This window comes from Mustela putorius, unplaced genomic scaffold, assembly GCF_011764305.1.
Source record: "Mustela putorius furo isolate JIRA1106 unplaced genomic scaffold, ASM1176430v1.1 tig00000095_pilon_pilon_pilon, whole genome shotgun sequence".
Classification (NCBI taxonomy): Eukaryota; Metazoa; Chordata; class Mammalia; order Carnivora; family Mustelidae; genus Mustela; species Mustela putorius.
The window spans coordinates 20,136,424-20,157,119 of NW_025421280.1; the positions used below are offsets into that span (position 1 = coordinate 20,136,424).

The 20,696-nt window shown below is 54.2% G+C and overlaps 1 protein-coding gene across 5 annotated transcripts in view; it reads left to right on the top strand.

Annotated features, from left to right (window-relative positions):
* POC1A (POC1 centriolar protein A) overlaps positions 1 to 20,696 on the top strand; it is a 67,308-nt gene that overhangs the window by 16,256 nt on the left and 30,356 nt on the right. For all 5 annotated transcript variants that reach the window (XR_001177452.2, XM_004780066.3, XM_045079317.1 and 2 more), the window contains exons 8-9: positions 7,826 to 7,894; positions 9,767 to 9,865. Coding sequence is in view for 4 of the 5 variants with exons in the window: in XM_004780066.3 (XP_004780123.1) it covers positions 7,826 to 7,894; positions 9,767 to 9,865 (168 nt within the window). In the remaining variant the exon portion in view is untranslated. The remainder of the gene's footprint in view (positions 1 to 7,825; positions 7,895 to 9,766; positions 9,866 to 20,696) is intronic.

Sequence of the window (20,696 nt, forward strand, 5' to 3'; positions counted from 1 at the left end):
CACATGAATTTTGCTCTCCCCTCCAACTCCCCACAGAAAGAAAAAGCAATATCCAGAAGCATCACGCAAACAGAGGCATGCCAAGTGATCACCTAGGGCTTTTGGGATGTGTGTGTGTGCGTTTGTGTGTGTGTGTGTGAGAGTGTGTGAGGGTTCTCTTTTAAACTGTTGACTCACTTCTCAGCCTAATAAGCCTTAAATGTGGTGTCTAGAATGCCAGTGCCGTGTTCAGGCACAGCATTGAGCACGTAAAGGAAACCTGTTGGCGTTCTCCTGGAGAGGTGACACAGGGAACAAGGGAAACTGCGCAGTGGTTTGTTGGTTGTGGAACCTGGAGATGTGGGAACTAGGCTGAGGGACGGCTGGCAGTTCACACAGCCCTGTGCGGGCGTGCTGTCCTCTTGGGCTCCCTGCTTGTGCAGTCCGCTCCCTGGTCCGTCTCTCCAGGGAGCTGTGCACCTGGACTCTTCGGGGACTTGAGCATTCACATTCTGTTCCAGGAGGTGGCTGAGTGCCCCATCAGGCCCAGGTACCACCAGCCACTTCCTGAAGCATGGAACTGAGCAGCCCCTGGGCTCCCGAGTGGATCGTCGGTGCCTTGGGCTTCTGTCCTGCAGGTGAAGGCGGCGGATTTGAAAGTCCTTCCGATCCTGGTGGGGGCAGCCGAGGCCCAGAGAGCGGTTGGGAACTGTAGGGGTTGCACACAGCTTCAGGTGGCAGGGCGACGACTGGCGTGCAGGTCTCCGCGGTTCCCACCCTACTCACTTGCCTCACACGTCTGGCTTTTAGCTGTCGAGTTGTGATTTCGCTCTTGTTTTGCGATTCCCGGTCGGTGTAGGAGACCAGCAGGCTTTGTGACCGCTTGTGTTCCAGCCTTGCCTGCGGCATGACCTCATTCTGGTCCAGCAGGAGGGAACCCCGTGAAACTTAGGTTTGGACTTGGCAGCCCTCCTTGGGACAGTCCCCAGGCATGGGAGGGAAGAGTTGTGGGAGGGAAGGCTAGCGAGTTGTTCTGCCAAGTGGAACGCACCTCCTCATGCTTCTAGTTCCACACCTGCGAGAAGGGACAGCCCAGGCTCAGGGTCAGGCCTGCCGAAAGGAGCCAGCTGCAGGGGGCTGAGGCCGGCGGGAGGCAGTCCTTGGCCGGGAGGGCGCTCTGGGTGTATGCCAGGGAAGTGTCTCTCTGTCCCCATGTGAGGGCCAGGCCTGAGCCAGCCCCTTTGGAAAAACAGTGAGGGAGGGTCAGGAAGGAGAAGGAGGCTCAGGGCAGGCAGTGCTGTGGGGCTGACACTGATCTGGGTTGAGGCCAGAAGTCTGATAGGCCACTTCATGGTCTCGTAAAGGCACAAGGGCACCGGGATGGAGGTGCTTGTCAAGTGCCAAAACTAAGGTCAGGATCACCTGAGACAGCCCGGGTCTCCTACGCTGCACTGAGGGCAGCTTGTCAGCCCAGGAGTCTGGCCACAGCAGCAGTTTGCTGGTTGCTGTCTAGCACACAGTCGGCCATAGCGCCCATCGGCCCATGTGAAGCTGGCTCCTTTTGTGGGGTTAGGGGTGGATGTCAATCCTAAGTTCATTGTGGTCCTCAAGGATTCTGGTGTTTTTCTCCTACAGTCCTGGCCCTGGGACTCTGAGCTTCGAAGGCTCATTCAGGGGAGGTAGCCGGGGACTGAGAGAGGCTTCTGCCCCATGGGAGCTCAATGCCACTTCGGCTGTCCCCCAGGAATGGTTCCTTAGCTGCTGCTAGGGCCCGTGGGGGCTCTTCAGAGGCTGCTGCCACATGAGTGTCTTCGAGTGATTGAGCACTGGGTGCTGGGCCGAGAGCTGGACAGGCCCTTTGCTCTCTGCAGCCCGGAGGCCCCAGGCCCTCAGCAGCTCTGCTGCTTCAGCTGTGAGGGCTCTCCGCAGTGAGGAGGCAGCTGGTGGGGCTGGTGGGACAGGCTGAGGGGAGCCCTCTACCTCAGCCAATCTGCCCACCCCAGGTGGAGGGTGGACGCAGTAGGGAGGGCACTGGCAGCCTGGATGGGGCTCATTGCCTTCTTTCCTCCACCTTTGTCCCCAGGAATACCAGGGCAGTTTCTCTCAGCGGACTGAGCTAGTAAAGAGCCTGCACCAGTCTCCTTTGCTAGCGTCTTTGAGGAGAGTGCTAGGAGCCATTCTGGGGGGTCGGGCACAGCCTTGTCTGGCGGGTGATGGTGCCCAGCTTTTTTAAGGAAATACCCCAATATCTCCAGGAACAAACAGCTTGTACCCACCTGTTTCTGGTTTCGAAAAGCCACGGCTCCTCTCCCACCTAGTTCAGCCGACAAGCCTGAGCCTCAGGAGGCGGGAAGAAGGCTCTCAAGGTCAGACCATTCCAGCTTCGCCTCTTAACCTGGGACATTGGGCAGGACCTTGAGCTCTTCCTTATTTGTAAGAACTGCTGCGTCTGCCTCCTAACAGGGGAGCACGTGTCTACACTCCCCAGCACCTGGCACGGTAGGTCTTTACAGATACTGGTCCTTTTCCACTTTAGCTCTTAGGAAAGATCCCAGGCTGCTCTAGGTGAGCGCTCGTTAAAAGGCCATTGAACATTTGTGTTATGGGCACAGTTCTGGCAGCCCACGTGGGCATTCCTCTGTAGGAAAAGTAGGGGTCTCTGATGGGCCCGGCCCATAGCCATGAGCCCTGCCCTCTCGGGGCTGGGGAGTGCCTCTTTCCCTTCCCTCCATCACCCACAGGGTCTTTCAGGGGTTTATCTAGCTCTTCGTTTTGTTTGGGCTCATCCTCATCTCCCCTAAAACACCCTCTTGCTTTGGCTTCTCTTTGGCCACACAGCTCCTGAAACCTGTCCTTGCGCAGGCTTTTTGCCTCAGTGCACTGGTCCTGGCCCATTGCTCTGAGTAGGTGTGGCCTGTTAGTGCCTTGGTCCATAGGTCTGCCTGCCGGGCCCTTTAGTAGTCCCACCCATCAGGCTGTCTTTTCTAGGGCCTGCCTCCCGGAGGATGGGCCAGGTATATTAGCAGGAGGCTGGCCGGGTGCCATTGCCCTCTTGGAGGCTCTGGAGGGTCTCACTCTAGGGTCAGCCACGGCGGTGACAGTTAAGCAGAAGGAAGAGGGGTCCTTGCTTCTTGTTGGACCCAATGCAGACTTCGGGATGTCAGCATACAGGGGTCTCCTCTGGCACCCCTCACCTTGCAGCAGGGAAGAGCAAGAGAAGGAAGAGCTTTCCCACTGAGCACAGCTGTTGTACTGCAGCCCCATGCCCCGCGCAAGGCCCCCATAGCTCCGTGTGGCAAGTGTGGGAGCAGTGTGCTAGAAATGCAGATTTATTTTTCTGTATTTTCTGAAACATAATCTTGAGCCATGCTCATTTGGTTTAAGTCCCCAGAGCTATTTGGGAGAGGATAGTGGGCGGGACGTGGGTGGGAGTTAAATCTGGCGTTTCTGGCTAGGCAGTTGGCGTTCGTGCTGCTGCGGAGTGACTGAGCTGCACGGGGACCACTGGGCACGTGGTTCCGTGCACCCCGGCTGGCTCGAGGGCCTAGAACCCCAACCCAGGGCTGCTCTCCACACTTGGGGCTGTGCTCCGAGGCTTGGTGCTTGTGAAATCACAGGCTCAGGGTATGGGGTCCACCAAGGTCAGTGGGAGCTTGGGCCATGCCAGAACCGAGGCTGGGACTGGGGAAGTGGCATTAAGGGGGGTTGCAGGGTTGAGGAGGAGAGGGGGCAGCATGACAGAGTGGCGTGGAGCACGTGGGCTGTCCCTCAGGCGGCTCCAGGTGGAAGGAAGCTCTCAGAAAGTGCCCTGCCCCCTTTGTTTCTTCCAGTGCTCAGAGGCCTGGTGTAATCATTTCACTTTGGAGAATTACTTTTATGCCTGGGAGGCTCAGACCCAGTTTGGATAGTTGGGCACCTCCGGGGAGGGATGAGAGCACATCAAGAGGGAGAACAGCTCATTTACTTCAACTTGTGTAAGCCGAGAGGTCAGCCTGGCCTTCTGTTCGCTGCCACCAGCCCAGGGTTGAGGATTGGGAACCCGCATCCTTGGCCAAGGTCAGGAGAGAGCCTCAGCATTCCTGACCCCCAGCTCCTCCCAGAGGCCACTCCTTGTCCACAGGGTCACTACTCATACAGAAGAGTCAGCCACGGCAGGCGCCAGCGAGCGAGTGCAGGAGCGTCCCTGCTGTGGGGGTTGTGGAAGGAGCAGCCTGGGCGCATCAGAGACCAGAGCTCCCACGCCAGGGGCTTCTCAGGCCTCCCTGGTCTCCATATCTTTGTTGGATGGTCACTTTTTTACCTCTGACTTGAGACATATGGTGTGACATTCCTGTTTGTTTGCTGGCGGCCAGTGAAAAACATTTCAGAAGCCTAGGAAGGTGGTGGTGGGTGGGGTACTGTGCTGGGTCTTCGGCAGCGTAGCTGTTGTGGGCACCATGGTCAAAGTTTCAAGTGCACAGGGATCTCGGGGAGTCAGGTCGAAGCGTATGAGGAGAGCAGAAGGACCTGGACAAGCTACTAGGGCTGGAGAGGGAGAATCAGCAGGACCTATGGGATCTAAACACTGTGGGTTCCTTTGTTTTGCCTTTTTTTTTTTTTTCTTAAACTTTCTTGATTGATGCTTGATGCTTTGCCATGTGAGAGCCAAGAAAGCAGATTTTGTGGGTCCCTTGGGTTTGGAGGTTGTCAAGGCAGAGACAGTATGTGTTAAAGTGACTGGGTGGGAGGCCAGGCTGTGTCCTGTGCTTGTGACGACTGAGCAGAATCATCTCACCGAAGCCTGACTGGCCAGATCTGGAGAGGGAGGGAAGGATCTCGTTGGACCCTTGAGGGGTCTCTGCCAGCAGATGTGGCCTGCAGGCGGATGGGGACCAGGACGTCAGGCAGGTGGGCACCTCAGGAAATCAGAGCACACTGCTGAAGTCTCAGCCAAGAGCTCAGAGTCACGCCGGGAGTCACTGCAGAGGCCCCTCTTGCCTGGGTGCAGAGACCACTCGGTGACATCCCTGGCCTGAGCCAGTGAACTAATGCACCGAGATCGTTGTCAGTGATAAAAGGGACCCCCCACCCTGCCCCAAGCCACGGTGGTTTGGAAGCTAGAATGCCCGCCTAAATGATTGCTGGGCTGAAAGAGAATCAGTGGAAACACCGTCTGGAGGTGGCTGCCAGTGAGAGTATTGCATGTTGTAAACGTTGGGGGTGTAGCTAAAGTAGTAAATCGGAGGCACACGTGTAGCCTTAAATGAGTTGATTCAAAACTGTGAGAAAGATTGGAAAAAATCGAATCAAGAGCTCAATGCTGAAAGTCAACGAAAGATCCTGAAGCAAGATGAGACCCTCTGGAGCTTGTGGTGAGGAGCAGTGAGCAGGCTGATGGGGCTGGAGCACCAGTGAGGGCTGGAAGCGGTGCAGGGCGGGGGGGTCTGGTGAGGTCGGTGGGGACGGGGGTTGTGTGGGCCCTGGAAGGGGTGGGATGAGGGTTGTCAGTGGTGGAGAAGCCCGGGCTGCCTTCCAGTCCCTGCTGGCTCTGGCTCACAGCAGAGCTCTCTTTGTGGGCCTCAAACAGGCGAGAGCCTCCGTGGAAGGGTGTTCCCTCTGGGAACAGCAAGGTACAGGAGCCAAGCATCCTCTGGGTAAATGGGCATTACCGGGGAGGACTGGGGTCCTGCTGCCTTACTGCTTGCCTGCTGCAGGCACCAGCCCCAGAGTGTCTGGGCATTTGGACTCTGGGGAAACTTCAGCACCTGCTCTCTGGTCCCAGCCTCCCACCAAGCCACAGGCTGCCGGCTGCCTTCTTCAGGGGTGCTGCTACTGCTGGCCTCCGGCATCTTGTCCCCAACTTGGCATCTGGTGGTTGAGTGACAGCAGGAAAGGAGACTGATGAGTATTTGTTTGGTTCCTTAGTTGCTCTGACCTCGTGGGAACTGGCTATTCCTCCATGAGTTCCAGGCAGGCAAAGAGCCCAGCTCCTTTGACACTCCCGTGCCCTGGTTTCCTTCTCTTTTCCCTCTCCCCTCTTTGTTTTTCCTCAGAATGAAAATAGCTTTGTTGTTTTGTTTTTATATTAACATAGCAACGCCACATACTCATTGTTTAAGAATTCAAAGTTTGGGAAATTACAGGATTTCCAAGAATCAAGTAAGAGTCATCTGAAATTTTCTCCCCCCACCACCCCAGAAGTCCTGTTCACCCTTGGGGGTTGTCACCCTGAAAGAGTATCTCAGGGATGCTCAAGCTGCCCCCCGCCATGCACTCAGCCCCGCACTGGCAGCCCATGATTCCTTGCAACTGGCATTTTGCACTCAACTGATGCCATTGACATCATTCCCAGTCATAAAGATGGATCTCCTTTGTCCTACTGGATGGCCATGTAGGGCTCCTGGCTGCATTGATCCCCAGGGCGCTTGGAGTCCCACCTGTGAGAGAAGGCAGGGAGAGGCGCAGGGGGAAGGGGCAGGACCTTTCAGACCTGGGTCTCCCTTCTGGGACATGTCACCTGTAGGGAGGGGTCAGCATGCAAACCATCCTCCGAAGATTAAGTGGGTTAGTGCACAGCAGTGTTAAATGGCCCCATACTACCTTCCTCAACATCCTCATTATGGGCATCTTGGAGCGGAGGAGCCATGGGTAGATTTGGGAAGTGGAAGAATGTTCTGTCCTGCTGAGGATGCTTGGGCCCAGGGGGGTGGCTTTCCGCTTGCCTGTCCTTTCTGGGCAGGCAGAAGCTTGTCTTGTTCTGTGACCACAGATTCCTGTTTTAGCCCATAACTTGTCTGGTCTTTTCTGGTATCAAGTGGAAGGTGCATCCCAGTGTTCCCCATGGCCAGAGGCACCCATTTGGGCAGCTGGGTCTCTTGCTGCTCCCTGCTCTGGTCTGGAAGAACAGAGATGGCCTTTGTGACAGAGGCCATGCCGTCATCAGTTAGGAGAGAAGCTATTTTTTCTGGTTTTGCTTGAGGTATGCCAGGTACTAGCAGAAGGACTGTTTGGCTAGGAGGGATTGGTTCACTGTGTCGTGTAAACAGACTTGCTTCGGGCATCTTTCTGCTGTGGATGGCAGGCGTGTGGGAAAGAGCCTTCCATTTTTCCCAGGAGATCACGCCCTGCTCCTCCAAGCCTGGATGTGCTCCTGGGCCCTCCAAGCGCTGCCTGTACTGGTCTGGCATCCCCCTTCCCACAGTCATCCAGACCTTCAGCCCCGGAAAGCCAGAGTGGGCCTTTCTCCCCCCAGGGTCCTAACATAAGGCAGGTGATGCACATTAGGGGGATGTATCTTGTCACTCCTGTGCTCAGGCACATTTGATAATCCCTTCCCCACCCCCCTTCCTGCCCTGCTCTGCCCTCCTGTGTCCCCTGGACTCCCTGACAGCACCCTGCTTCTGCTCTTTGGCTCCGGTTTGGGCCATGCACTTCTCTGCTTGGCTTTAGGGCAGTGTGGGGGAGAAGCACGGCCCCAGGCCAGGAGGACCAGGTTCTGGAGCCAGTGCTAGGCCCGGGATGAGTCAGGGCACCTCTCTGACCTCCAGCTCACCCTTGAAGCGGGGACAGTGATGTCAACCCAGCAGAACTGTCAGTGTGCACTGTGCTGCTCACTCCTCCCTGCCCACCACAACTCTGTGGCCTGGCCTTTGTGCTGTCAGCAGTGCTTGGGAACAGAGGACTCAGCCTTGATGCTTGAGGCTGAGCTTTGACAGGTGCCTCTGCTAAAGCTTGGGGAGGACTAGGAGCTCCATGAGGTCCAGCCCTCGGTCCTCCCGCTGCTCTTGTTCATGAGCTGGTTTTCTTCCTGTGCTTTTAGAAGCTAGAGTGACCTTTGGTGTTTGTTCTTTTTTGTTTGTTCTGATAGGGCCCCGCCACCACTGTTGCCTTTTCAAGAACAGGGGAGTATTTTGCTTCTGGAGGTTCTGATGAACAAGTAAGTAAAGAACGGTGTGAGCAACGTTGGCTGATACTTACAGAAGGGAACAGGAGGTCAAGGCACCTTGAGGATGGGCCAGTTCTTGCCAGCTTCCTTGGTGGCTTTGAGTGACCATCAAGGCTAAAACTTGGGCTGAGGTGCTCAGACCCGGGGTGCTCCACTTAGGAGCTCTTTGAGGGGCCCCGTTTTCAAACTGTTTGGTTGCAGGGGGAAGACACGTGTAAGGAGGTCCTGTCCCATTTTGTCACCCTTTGTGCCGAGGCTTTCTGCCTGTCAGCCCTGGTGCCTCCAGCCCAGAATGTTCCTTCGCTTGGGGCTGGGCCTCACAGCTCTGACTGCTCAGCCCAGGAAAGTCCCATTGGCCTCCCAGTGAGCCCCCCCAGCCCCATGGACAGATTCAGGTTGAGTGTCTGCTAGGAAAGCAGAAGGTGGTTGGAGGCTTTTGTGGCATGGCCTGGATAAGAGGCCGTGGGCGTCTTCCCCTCCCAGCACCAGCTCCTGTGCTAATCAAACAAGGGAGGAAGAAGGCCCAGGGGACCCCTGAGCTGTGCCCGAGTGTGGAGGCCTGGCTCATTGCTTAAACAAGGGAAAAGTCGTACAGTCAAGTCACACTATAAATAGTCCTGGTAAAAGAAGTCACAGGGTACAAGAGGCAGCCTAGTAGAAAGTAGGGCTTCTGCCCACTCTGGCCCCTCCTCAGGCCATCCCTGTGAGCAGCACCCTGGCTGCTTTCTGAAAGTCAACTCCCAAGAGCCTTTGCAGAGAGACATGCGAATCTGTCCCCCTCCCGGGAGTGTAGTCAGCAGCTGGACTACACTGCGATTACACTGGGCCCTACAAATAGGGTGGGAGGGGTGCTAATTCTGTTTGTAAACAGGAGGAGGAACAAAGGCCTCAGTGCCTGTCAGTCAGGGGGCAGTAAGCGGTGGGCTGCCCTGGGAGTGGAGTGCGGCCTCCCACAGAACCAAGCTCGTGGCTGCTTTGCAAGCAGGGAGGCCTCTCAGGTGTGGTGAGCTGGCATCTGACGAGGCTTCGGGACTCTGGGGCCTCCGCTGAGCACCAGCCACACTCCGTAGCTCCTGACACCTTGTAAGTGACCCTGGTGCAGGGCAGCCACCTGGGGCTGACACCTTCTAGCAGGAGCTCTCTTGCTCCTCAGCAGGGCCATTTTCCAGCCTTTTGCTTGGGGACCCTCAAGAGGCAACGCTCCTTCAAGCGGAGCGGGGAGTGATGGGTGTGTTACCCACGGCTCCCTGGCTACCAGTGTCTGCCGAGCTGTCTCCTGTGAGGTTGGAAGTAACATCATCCCCTCTTCGCCGATGAAGAACCGGAGGCACAGAGAGGTTGAGTGCCTTGCCTGGAGCCACACAGTACAGGGTGGACCCAGGAATTTAACCACAGTGGTCTGCTGTAACTTAAGGCCAGGCCACGGCCCTTGGGAGCTTCTGTTTGGTGGGGAGAGGGACGATAAACGAGGACGAGAGACAGAGAAATTGAATAATTGTCGAGTCTGATGCTATGAAAGAAATCACTAGAGGGCTGTGATAAAAATTAGCAGGAGACCAGGACAGTCTCTCAGAAGATGCTGCTGAAGCAGACACTTTAGCACAAGCAGCTAGCAACACTGATGCTGGGACACTCCAGGAAGGGGCGGCAAAGGGCAAAGGCCTAGGGACAGCACACAGTGAGCCCACGCGGTGGTCCGTCCGAAAAGTTTGGGAGGTGGGGCAGGTCCCAGAGTTGAGCTGGGCTGTCAGGTGGGGACTGTCTTGCAACTTTGGCTGGGGTGGGGGGTGGGGTCACCTCTGGGCTCATTTCTTCCATGAAGTAGGGCTGGTGTGATGTCTCTGTGCTTGTTGCTCTCCGCAGGTGATGGTCTGGAAGAGTAACTTTGATGTTGTGGATTATGGAGAAGTCCTAAAAGTGCACAGGCCCCCAGCCCCACTGGCCACGTCCTCTGGGAGTCTGGTAAGTGACTCAACAGGCATGTCCCGAGCCCTGAAACTCTGGTGGGTCATGGTGAATGGCAAATCATACTTTGGCACTTGCTGCACTTTGTTTCAAATCTAGAGTGTACAAACAAGAGTGAGGACCACTGGGTGCAAGGTCCTGTGCTGTCTGGTGGGGGGAGTGTTTGCATGGCGCAGGCTACTAATGGTTGAGGAGAGGAAGGACCTGTCCCATGCCCGAGCCTTGGGCCGAGGACCCACTGGAGAGTTCCTAGAGGGCGTGGGGCCTGAGCCACAGCTGGGACGGATGGGAAAGGCCCAGCCTTGTTGCTTTCACTTCCCTTTTTTTTTTTTAAACCATGGAAAGGAAGTTCCTCAGCCACAAACTGTTTTTTAGTATCTTTGTTGGTAAAAGGGCATTTAGTGTTCCTGAATTAAAATAGTTAACGGCAATTTTTGACAGATACTTTTGGGGAAAATTTGATAACTGCCATGATCTCATTGAATAAGGTTGCATTCCGCTGTGGCTGGAGTAAGTTGTCAAGCCAAAGGTGTGGAGCCCTGAGGGTTTTAAGCCCTAGTGGCCGCAGGGTGTTTAAATCTCTCCCTCCCGGACCCTGGAGGCAGTGTAGCCTCTCCCACCCACGGAAACCAGCCTGAACAACAGGAAACGGCTTGCCCAAGGCCCCCAGCAAGTCAAGGCTGGCCCAGAATAGAACCAGGAAGCCTCTGAGTCCATCCTGGGCTTGCCTTGGCTCCAGCAGAGGGATCCCCCACCCCAGCCTGAGACGCACACACACGCGCACACACACCCCCATTCTGTATGTTGGAGCTACCTCTAGGAATAGGCCGGGTTGAGATTTAAAGCTTTTCTTCCGAGGGTGGCCCTGGGCTGGGAGGTTTTGTTCTCCTTCCACATTTGTTAACGAGTAGCTGATTCTCAGCTTTGGGGTTTGGTGGGGATGACTGGGTTGCATTGCGGCCTGCTTGCTACTATTTGGTCTTCTGCCTAGAAAGGCATTTCTCAAACTGCAGGACTGGGATCCTGTGGGGTGAGGACCTTCTCCCCTTCAGTCTTGCTCAGATAAGGGGTATGGAGCATCCTTGCGTCCCAGAGCTGTGGGGCTTAATACTCTAGCACGAAGGCCTTCAGGGTAGGGGAAGCCAGCAGGACAGGGCAGGGTTTGGCAAGGATGGGAGACTAGCTCACCGGTACTCAGGAAAACCATGTGTTCCCATGCTGCCTGCTGGCCCACGACGGAGCTATGGCCACAGTTCCCCTGGACGTCACCACGTGGTGCTTACACAGGGGAAAGGTTATGGGCTCTGGGGTCAGAGAACTGGGTCTGAATCCTGGCTGTGTGGTCCCAGACGAAGCACCCATTCTTCCCACACCTCTATTTCTACAGTGGGACCTGAGTACTCTCGCAGGCAGGTTCTGAGGACCCCATGTGGGACATAGGTGAACTTTACTAATCCACACATGACTGGATTTATTAGTCCTAAAATTGTTGTTTATGGCTTTTCCTCTACACGCCGAGGCAGTGTGTGGGCCCTTATCCAGACAAACCCCCATGCCCAAGGCTACACACCACTTGGAGTACATGGCGAGGAGTGTCTCTGATCTCAGGACTCCCAGGCCAAGAGGAGGGCTAAGGGGTTTTTGGTTGGTTTGTTCTGTTTTATGTACATGACATAAGATTTCCCTTCTGAACTAGTTGAAGCATGCAGTTGAATGGTGAGAAGAGCATTCACCCTGTTGTACAGCCATCAGCCATCACCACTGTCACCCACAGAGTTTTTCCAGCTCCCCCTCGCCCAGGGGAGCCCGTTGGCCCAGTCCTACCCTGCAGTTAGGTTTGCCCCTGTGGTGGGAAGGGAAGCTGACAAGTACGGGCTCACCTTTCCTGCCCCAGGGCTTCCCTGGCACTGAGTTGGTGACTGATCGCATGGTTGGCCAGAGTGTCACCACTCCCCTGGGAGCCCAGGTCCTCTGCAGCCACATGCCAGGAACTGGTGCATCCGATGAGCTCCCGCCCCTCCCGCAGACCCCACCCGGGGCCCTATGAAGGCTGCATCGGGGGCTTTCCTGGGCCTTGCAGGATGCTCAGCAGCTCCTGGGCCTGTCCCCACTGGCTGCTGGTAGCATCTCCCCACCCTTTGTTGTGACAGCCCCAGATGTCTTCAAACATTGCCAGATCACTTCCGGGGGAGAGGGGTGCGGTGCACGTAGGATGGCCCCCTGCTGAGAATTGCTACCCTAACTCCAGCCTCAGGAGTGATCCCAGAAAGGCAGTGAATGCAACAGCAGGAGGGTAGGAATCAGGTGGGTCCGGGGCATCTCTGGCAGAAACAGCACAGCCACGGTGTGGAGGGTAGGCTGCCCTGAGCACGATGACTCTGGAGCTCCTGCCCCTGCTCGATTGGGCCAGATTTGGGCTTCACCCGGCAGCCATGGCTCAGGTCTCTAGACTATCTCTACAGAAGTCTATTTTATAGAAATGTCATTTCAGCCTGTCAAACTTTGGAATCTTCCAGAGGTGACGGTAAACGACAAAAAAAGACCTTTAGCAACTCGTTTTTTTTTTTTTTTTAACTTACCATTGGAGTGCGTTCTTGGCCTTCCTGCCTGCCGGCTTCCCTGGCCCTGAGATTGTAACTGGTGAGTGGTTTGGTGGCTGGCCAGGGTGGCCTGGCTCAGCCCATGCCCCAGGCGCTCTTGAACCTTCTGACCCCCTCCCCCTCCAGCTCTGTCTCTTCCCAGAGCCTGGGGCCCTAAAGCTGCCCGACACATACCTGGGCATTTGAGGATCTTAGGGAGCCAGGAGGCCAGATACTGTGTGTGTCACGGAGGATGGCATTCTAAAGCCGGAGGGCAGGCCCCCCGGTGGACCATGGCCAGGGCAGCCCTGTGAGCGTGTGACAGCCCCTGTGCCCTGGAAAGCCCCCTGCCCTGTACCCCTGCTCGGACTGTAGCATTCAGCTCTCTCTCTTGGAATGAAGGCCATCCTTGAGCTCACTCTGAACAGAGAGCTCTGTTCACTGCCAGAGCTATTTTCAACCTCTGGTTGAAATTCACAGCTTATTTTTAGGCACATTTCATGTTGAAAAGCACAAGCCATTTCCCAGCCCTTCAGAATGAGAATAATGGGTTCCATTTTCCCTCTATTCCTGGCTGAGTTGTGGAGGAGAGAGTTTAGGACTGTGGCTGGGAGCTTTCTCTGCTTGGAAGGCTGCAGAGGAAGGGCTCCAGCCCAATGGCTGAGCTGTGGGTGGCCGGGAAGCTCCGTGTTCTGCCGTGACATGATACAAGGCCAGAGGGAGGTCGGGAGGGCTGCTTGTGGGCAGATGAGCACTTCCCAGAGGGGCACGTGTGGGGGCAGGGGGTGGGCCCTGCCAGTCTTAGGCAGCAGGTGCTCCTGCTGCTGTTTTCAAGGGTCTGGTGCTCACCTCTGTCCTGAGCTGTAGTCCCCGGCCTTCTCTGTTTTCTCGGCACTCAGCCACTCAGGTTCTAGCTCCTCTTAGCTCCCTCCTGCCAGCCCATGAGGCATCAGGGTCACTGTGTCTTGGCTGACCTTGGATTTGGCCCCTGCTCCCCCAAGCCCAGCTGCCATAGGACTGATTTCTGCCTCAACCACAGAAGCATTTTTAAAACCACTTTTAACAGCAAAGATGCATTTGTTCCGATTTACTCTTCTTGCCTTTCCTCCACAAACACCTGAGAGCCTATTATGTAATTGCGAAGGAAGGTTGTGCCGAGTGGGGTGGGAGGGGAAGAGCGCAGAATTCTAGGTAATTCAGGAAAACTGAAAACCACTTCCTACGTTCTCGGGCCTGGCTGCCCTCCAGTTCAGACAGTAACCTTGAATTTTGGGGCCCCTCAACCTCAGATGGGAGGACGCCAGGCCTTCATGAGATTTCACGAGGTGGTGCATGCCAGGCAGCCACTTGGAACCATGCCTGGCACATGGCAAGTACTCACCAAGCTTTAGCTGTTTTTAAAATGTTCCTCTTCCTTCCTCTGTCAGACCGAGAGCAGGATGAGCCCCCTGCCCAGTCGGGCTGATTGTGTGTTCCCCACTTGCTGAGCGGGGGGACAACGTGCAGCAGAGGGAGCAATTCTGACAGAGATAATTTTTGATGTTGACTGCTGTCTGCAGGTCGCCTTTGTGAGGTCCTGTAAGGGTTTTAGACCCTTGCAGGAATCAGTTCTGCTTCCTGATGAGAGACCCAAGTCCTCTGTGTTCCCAGATCCAAAAGCCAGTCCATAAGGTGAATGGAAACAGGCTTCTTTTCTTCCACCACCCCCATGACTCCTCAAAGCTAAGTGGCTGCCCATGGCCCCCCGCCCCCATCCAGATCCTCAGTGCTAGAGCTGTCCCCAGGAGGAGGTGGCAAGGTTGGCCAAGAATGCTTGACCCGAGTGCTCAGCGTTCCCTGAGGATGGCCTGTTTCTTCTTTCTAGTTTCTCTGTTCTGAGGGTGAAGCCCCAGCCGCCTCTTACACCCATGCTTCCACTTTCTGTTTTGGGGTGCTACCATGGGTGGCGCTTGATGTAGGGGTTCTCGGGCTCGATTCCAGTCTTGGCACTGCCTCTTACCCCATGCTGAAGATCTGAGGCTCCTGGGTTCTTAACCCAGGCATCTAGCCTGAGGAGTCAGATTTGAGGCAGAGGACGGGATCCATTTCTACTTGCTTTGTGGAATTCCCTCTGTATGGAGCGTGGAGGACTGGGGTCTCTCGCTGAGAACGTAGATTTCTGGCTGGCATTTGCTTTCAGTAGTGGGGAGAGGTATGCATTTGAGGGGATGCGTGGCAGACGAGGCATTGTGGGTGTTTACGGCAAGAATGAAGTCCGGATTTATGTGTATTAGAAGGGAACCTCTCCTTTCTCCAGCTGACCCTGGTTCTGGCTCTGAATTTCCCAGGACTAGTTAGTCAAAAGGGCTCTAGTCAGCAGGTGAGTTGGGACAGGCCCAGGCACTTACGCATCTTGGAAGAGGGTTGGTTTCCTGGGGTCCAGACTCCCGACAGCCTATAACCAGTTGGTTGGCGGTTTAAGAGCTGTACTGCCCCTATTTGCTGATCTAAGAGGAAGCTGGAGCCTAGCCTGACGTGTTGAGTCTCTCCTGTAACCTCAGGCAGTCCATATTGCTTCTCTGTACTCGGATTTCCTCCCACCAGCCTACGGTACATCCTTCGGGCATTTTCCATTTTCCCGGCTCACTACGTAAAAAGCTTCTCCTGCCGGCATGGGGGTAGGGTGACTGCAGCGGCCTTTGCTGATTCTGGGCAGCAGCAGGCCCCAGACAAGAGGCCTCACGTCACACTCTGGTTGCATTTTCCTCACCTTTACCGGCGTAGAAGTCATGAAAAGTGCTCTGGGCTTCTTAGTTTAAGCGGGAAGACAGAGGAGAATAGAAACAAAGAAGATTCTGTATTTGTTACCAAGCTACAATTCTTAAAGAGAGTCCTGCTGGAGTCCAGGCATCCTTGCCCAGTGGCCGGGGACGGTAACTTGACTGCGCCCAGTCTAGGAGAACCAAAGATTCCAATGTTCCCTGCAGAGGGGCACCTTGGGCCTGGGGACCAGCATGGGGGGGTTGGACCCTTCCCTCAGGCTCTGACCTGTTGCATCTGCTCCTGGGAAGCAGGCCAGATCCCCACTCCTTTTCCTTCCAGAGGCCACAACTGAGTTTCCTGGGAGGTGGGTCAGGGCTGCAGCCAGGCGCATGTTCAATAACGACTGTGTTTACTGGAAGGAGGAAGTTGCCTTTGGCAGCGCAGCGAGGAGACAGGCCTTTGACCAGTTCACGTGGATTGCGATAAGCCTCTTGCTGTGGCTCTCAAACCTCATTGTGCTTCCGAATCACCCCGAAGGCTTGTTAAACATAACTTGTCCCATCCCGAGTGTCTGACTTGGAAAGGAATTTGCAATTTCTAGGTCATGTCGATGGTCCCGGGACCCACTCTAAGAGTCGCTAGTCTACTGGAAAACAGTCTAGCCAGTTGTGACAATGGCTTCCTGAGCAGGGATGTAGCAGGAAGAAGAAAGTCTCTGACCATCTTGGGAACTTTCCATGGTTCATGGGGACTATAGTTTGGGAGAAGCATTTGGAGAACTGGGGTCCCTTTCAGCCCAATTTGGAGAATTGTAGTGCTCCTCTTTCCAAGAGGGGAAAAGTGCTATAATGGCTTTAGTTCTAATCTCTGTCTAGTGGTAAAAGAAATCCCAGTGCTCCCCTGTGGGCTCTTTAAACCTAGAGGCACCCACTGGGCTCTACAGACAGCTGGTTTTCTTACCAACCAGGATGCACTAAGGGGGAGGATGGTACCCAGGGCAGCCCTCCGTGGGCCTCTGCCGCCGGTCTTCCTGTCTCGGTTCCTGTTCCGTCCATTAGCGCTGCTGCACTAGTCCAGTGACCTGTTTTTAAACCCGCATTCTGTGGTCACCTGCCTATTATCCTCAGTGCCGCTGCCTCCTGTGCCTGTGCAAGTGTGTGCCTCTATCATCCCCCGCCGTCCTCCAGAGCCTGCGGGGCCTCTAGGGAAGCCAGCAGGTGAGAGTCTCTGGCCCCTGAGCTTGAGATGACCTGGGTGCTGGTGTCTCAACGTCTCAGGCCTCAGGTCAAGGAGCTTTTTGGGGAAGTGCCTCCAGGTATTAGGAGCAGAAGTAAGTCCCAGAACAGCGGTAACCGCAGTGGCAGTGAGAGGATGGGGCTGTAGGATGGGACTTGGCTGTACACCCTTCTCAGAGTAGCCCCTTGGAGTGGTCGTTTCCTGCCACTGGAAAATTCTCATCTGTTCCACCAACAGGTAGGTCACTATCTAGAGAAGAGTAGCGTGATTCTTAGGAAGGAAAGCCTATTTAATGACTTAAACCAACAGCAGACATGTTCTCGGAAACCCCAGGCAAGGCATAGTAAGATATTCATGGTGTCAGGAAGATCCAAGAACCTAGCTCCGGAACCCATACAAGGCCCGGAGGACCCTTACATCTGGCTCTGGGTGCTTGGACATGGAGCGTAAACCGGGCACGCACACACACCTTTCAGAGCTCTGTTACCTTCTTCAAGGGTCTCATAACCATTGGAGGTTTTCCTTTTCCCCGCATTTCCCTTCTTCCCAGATGACCTCTCCTCCATGTAGCCTTTTCCGGGAGGCCCACAGCTTGTGAATCCTTCCTGCCCCACCTTTCGGAGCAGCCCTTCTTTCCTGTAGTTGGTTATTCTCCGGCCTGTGGTCTTCCTGGAGGGCTAGGTACTTGGTCACTTTTTGGCGCCCTGTATGTCACCAGAACACAGAATGTTCTAGAAATCCGGGTTCAGTGGACACGTGCTTGCAGCTGAGGGCAGCATGGGTTGAGCCTTTGAGGCAAGAGGCAGGCTCTGGCTCTTTCTTTTAGTGTTTTTGACGGTCCTAGGTTAAAGGAAGGAAACCCCTTTCTGGCCTGGTTTGTCAGTTTCCAAGGGCAGGTACACGGGGTGGTAGGAGCAGTGACCAGGCAGCGGAGGTGGTAGAATCAGCATGTCTGCGCTAGAAGTTTCAGTACTTCTCGTTTTCACTGGAAAAAAGCCTTTTGCAGCTTGAATTTGCCAGATTGGATGGCAGCGTTGGCCCATGTGGTGTAAGGGTGTTAGATAGCGCTTGTGTTTATGTTCTCATCGGTTACCATGGCAAAAATCAGAATAGATGGTTTCCATGGAGATTATCTTAAAATTAGTTTCTTTGACGGTCTGGACATTGCTGCAGGGTTCACAGAATGCTTGTGGTGCCCCTGGGGGATTTCTCTGTGGCCATGCCAAAGACTGGCCTGAATGTTGATGGACTCTGACAAATCTGCATCCTGTGCTTGAAAATGCCTGGACACCAGGCTGGGGACATGTCCTCAACTTCTTCCTGGGGTCCCATTTGCCTGGCCTCAGCTCCACGGCTTGTTCCAGCCACCTGGGAGCTTCTTCTTTTTTACTAAGTAAAACAAAACACAAAAACCCCCTTTATATTGTGGAAAATTTCAAGCAAGCACAAAAAGTAGCGAGAATAGTGTCACAGACTCCCCTGGATCTTTTGTCTAGCTTCAGCATTTTGCTGGTCTATTTTGCTCATCTCCCTCCCCCCATTTTTTTTAGAAGAGTTGGAGTATTTTTATTTAATCCCAGATACATTATTTTACCCTAAATAAAGACTTTTCTTGGTTATATAACTGCAGTGCTCTTGTCACATCCAACAAAATTAATAATCCCTTACTATCAAATGCCTAGTCCATACTCACATTTTTCCACATTGTTCAAGAATATGGCTCTGTGCTTTTTGCTCAAATAAGGACGTGGGAGGCATTGAAAAAACCCATGTCTCCCTTCCCCACCATGGTTCTGGTGCCTGGAGAGACTGAGCAGTCTTGGTAGAGGTGCATTTGGGCTGGGGGCAAGAGAAGCTCCGGGGTGCCGCTCTCCCACTGTCCTCAGGGACATTTATACCACGAGCTCCAGGACACCCTTGTTCCGGCCTGGAGATGGGTCTGCTAGTGCCGGCTGTCCTGGGCAGGCATCCGCTGGAGGGCGCTGTCCCTCTTTGCAGCCTGTAGGGGGAGGCAGAGAGAGAGGTGATATAACCTTGGTTCACAATAGCTGTGTGCAAGTTAATTTTCCAGGAGGGGGAGGCTGAGAGACCCCATAGGATGCAGCCTCCCTTGACTCCTCCCTGGGGGTGAGAGCTTTGGCCCAGAAGAGGCCCGCTGCCTCTAGGGTAGGCAGAGCTGGCCGTGGTTATCTGCCTTGGCAGGCCGTGCTCGTGTCCTGAGATGCTACACAAATTCTGAATTGCCGAGCTCGGGAGTGATGCCCGGGTGTGGTCAGTGCCTCTAACACTCTCCATTGAACTAAGTGCAAGGAGAGTTTAAAATAGCCAGCCTTTGTTCCCGAGGTTTTAAAAATTCAACCCCAGTAGTTACAATGAGCTGTCTTCAAGTGGATCTATAAATAAACCGCTACTGTTCCTCTTTGTCACCGAGAGCTTCGGCGTCTTCCAGAGACGTCGGCTCTGCCGCTCATCTTCATTAGCTGCCTCTCATCTGTGGGGCAGCTGTGGCCATCAGCAGGCTGGGCTGACAGCGCGGAGTTTGTAATGACAGCGAAACATTCCCTTTTTAAAAAGCCACATTTTACAAATAATACATTATATGTTAATAAAAACAATTAATTTTTTAAAAGCCACATTTTAAAAGCCAAGATTAACTACACAGGGAAAGATGTATTTTCGCACTGGGGAAGCCTGGCAGAGCGGTCATCACCATTGGTCAAGGTCAACGCCACTGATAATACGTCCTGTCCACATGAGTTCTGCGGTGTCGGGTGGTTCGCTTCTGTGGTGTTCTCATCAAAAAATGGATAACCTCGTTCTGATTGTGAGAAAACACTGGACAGACCCACACCGAGGGACGTTTGACAACAGAACTGATCAGTACTCTTCTTCAAAAGTGTCAAGGTCATGAAAGACAAGGGAAAACTGAGGAGCTGACCCAGATTGCAGGAGACCAAGGAGAAGTAACTCAGTGCAGGGGGACGTCCTGGTTGGGATTCTGGAATAGCAGGATCCAAGGACATTAGAAAAACTGGTGAAGCTCAGCCGGGGCCCTTAGTTTGGTTAATGGTATTGTCCCAAGGTTAATTTCCTGCTCTGATCATTGTCCTAATGGTTATGTAAGATGCTAGCACTGGGGAAGCCTGGGGGAGGGATATATGGAAATTCTCTGTACTATTTTTTGCAACTTTTCTCTAAGTCTAAAATTAGTTCAAAGCAGTCTAATTTTTTAAAAGAAAATCTCTAGTCAGTCCTTGGGCTTCATCTCCCTCCCTGGGTGCCCCGGTTCAGGTGTTTGCACTGGGAGGGTAGGTGTTTCTGTCTCAAGGGAGGGGGCAGGTGACCCTAAGCCCCTCAGCACCCAGCCGGGGGTGGGCCTGTGGTCACATCTGTGGAACGGAGCTGAGCAAGAGCTGACCCTGGAAGACACGGGTCCTGGGGTCAAGGGATGGCTCTTAGACCCAAACGTGACCCGTTGTCATAGAACATTTAATTCCGTTCAGAGGCTGCTCTGCTGGCCGCAGACCCTGTGTCCTTGAGCCTCTTGGCTCCCTCTGTGCACACAGATGACCCAGCACCCTGCCCTCCTTGGGAGCCTGCTGCGGGGAACACACGAGAGCACCCTGCACATTCGTACCCTAGATAAAAGCCAACATGGTAACCAGATCCCATACTCATACTTAGACTGGCTTGGAAGAACATTGGCAAGATTGTCGAACAATTAGATGATTTGAAGACACCAGTGTTCCTCTTGGGTTCAGGGCTATGTTTAGAACCAGAAATTTTCTCTCTTGTTGGACTCCAGGCCGGAACTCTAAATTATAGGGCAAACAAGGCTGTTGTGTATCTAGTCCACAAATATGCGCAGTGGATACAGTACCAGGTTTCTTCCGAGCTCTGATTCGAGAAAACGGCCGTGCCTTTTTTCCACTTGAAGAGCTGGAGAGAAGCATGAGCTCCAGTGAGCTCTGTCCTCTTTTCTGCTCTCCTGGCTGGGATCAGGTTTAGCAAACAGGCAGGCAGACATAGACACCCATTAACTTTTCATGAGGGCAAATTGTCAGAGCCAAAGGCCCGAGGCAAAGACTGTAAGAAGCAAATGCGTGAATCTCTGCACCCTCACTTAGCAGACTATGCAGTGAGCAGTCAGATGAAAGATTTTAGTTGAGAAAGATTTAATCATGGTGTGTGTGTGTGTGTGTGTGTGTGTCTGTCCATTTCTTCCAGTTTCGTGCTCAGCCCTGCTTTGGAGACACAGTGACACGCTTTGG